At 60.1% G+C, this 258-nt stretch overlaps 1 protein-coding gene across 2 annotated transcripts in view; it reads right to left on the reverse strand.

The window, feature by feature from the left end:
* Positions 1-252, reverse strand: part of ETV6 (ETS variant transcription factor 6) — a 251,975-nt gene extending 251,723 nt beyond the window's left edge. For both annotated transcript variants that reach the window (XM_077756469.1, XM_077756468.1), the window contains exon 1: positions 143-252. In XM_077756469.1, coding sequence (XP_077612595.1) covers positions 143-175 — 33 coding nt within the window. In that variant the 5' untranslated portion in view covers positions 176-252. The remainder of the gene's footprint in view (positions 1-142) is intronic.
* Between the last annotated feature and the right edge of the window lie 6 nt (positions 253-258).

The following is a 258-nucleotide window of genomic DNA, read 5'->3' on the forward strand; positions in this document are numbered from 1 at the left end:
TGCACCTCCTTCCCCAGTGCCCCAAATAATTCACTGCAGCCGCGGCAACTGCAACAGCCCCCTCGGAGGCGCCCAGCACGGCGGCCCGGCCGGTGCAGCTCACGGGTTCCGAGCGCGCAGAGGGAGGGGAGAAGATCGTTACCTTAATGCTACACTGAGCAGGAGTCTCAGACATGTCTCACAGCGAGAGAGATCAGGAAGTTCTCAGTTTTTTTCCACTTTCCTTTCCTCTCCCCAACCCAGAAGCGCTGCACGGCC

Source organism: Crocuta crocuta, unplaced genomic scaffold (genome assembly GCF_008692635.1).
Source record: "Crocuta crocuta isolate KB4526 unplaced genomic scaffold, BGI_CrCroc_1.0 scaffold262, whole genome shotgun sequence".
Classification (NCBI taxonomy): domain Eukaryota; kingdom Metazoa; phylum Chordata; class Mammalia; order Carnivora; family Hyaenidae; genus Crocuta; species Crocuta crocuta.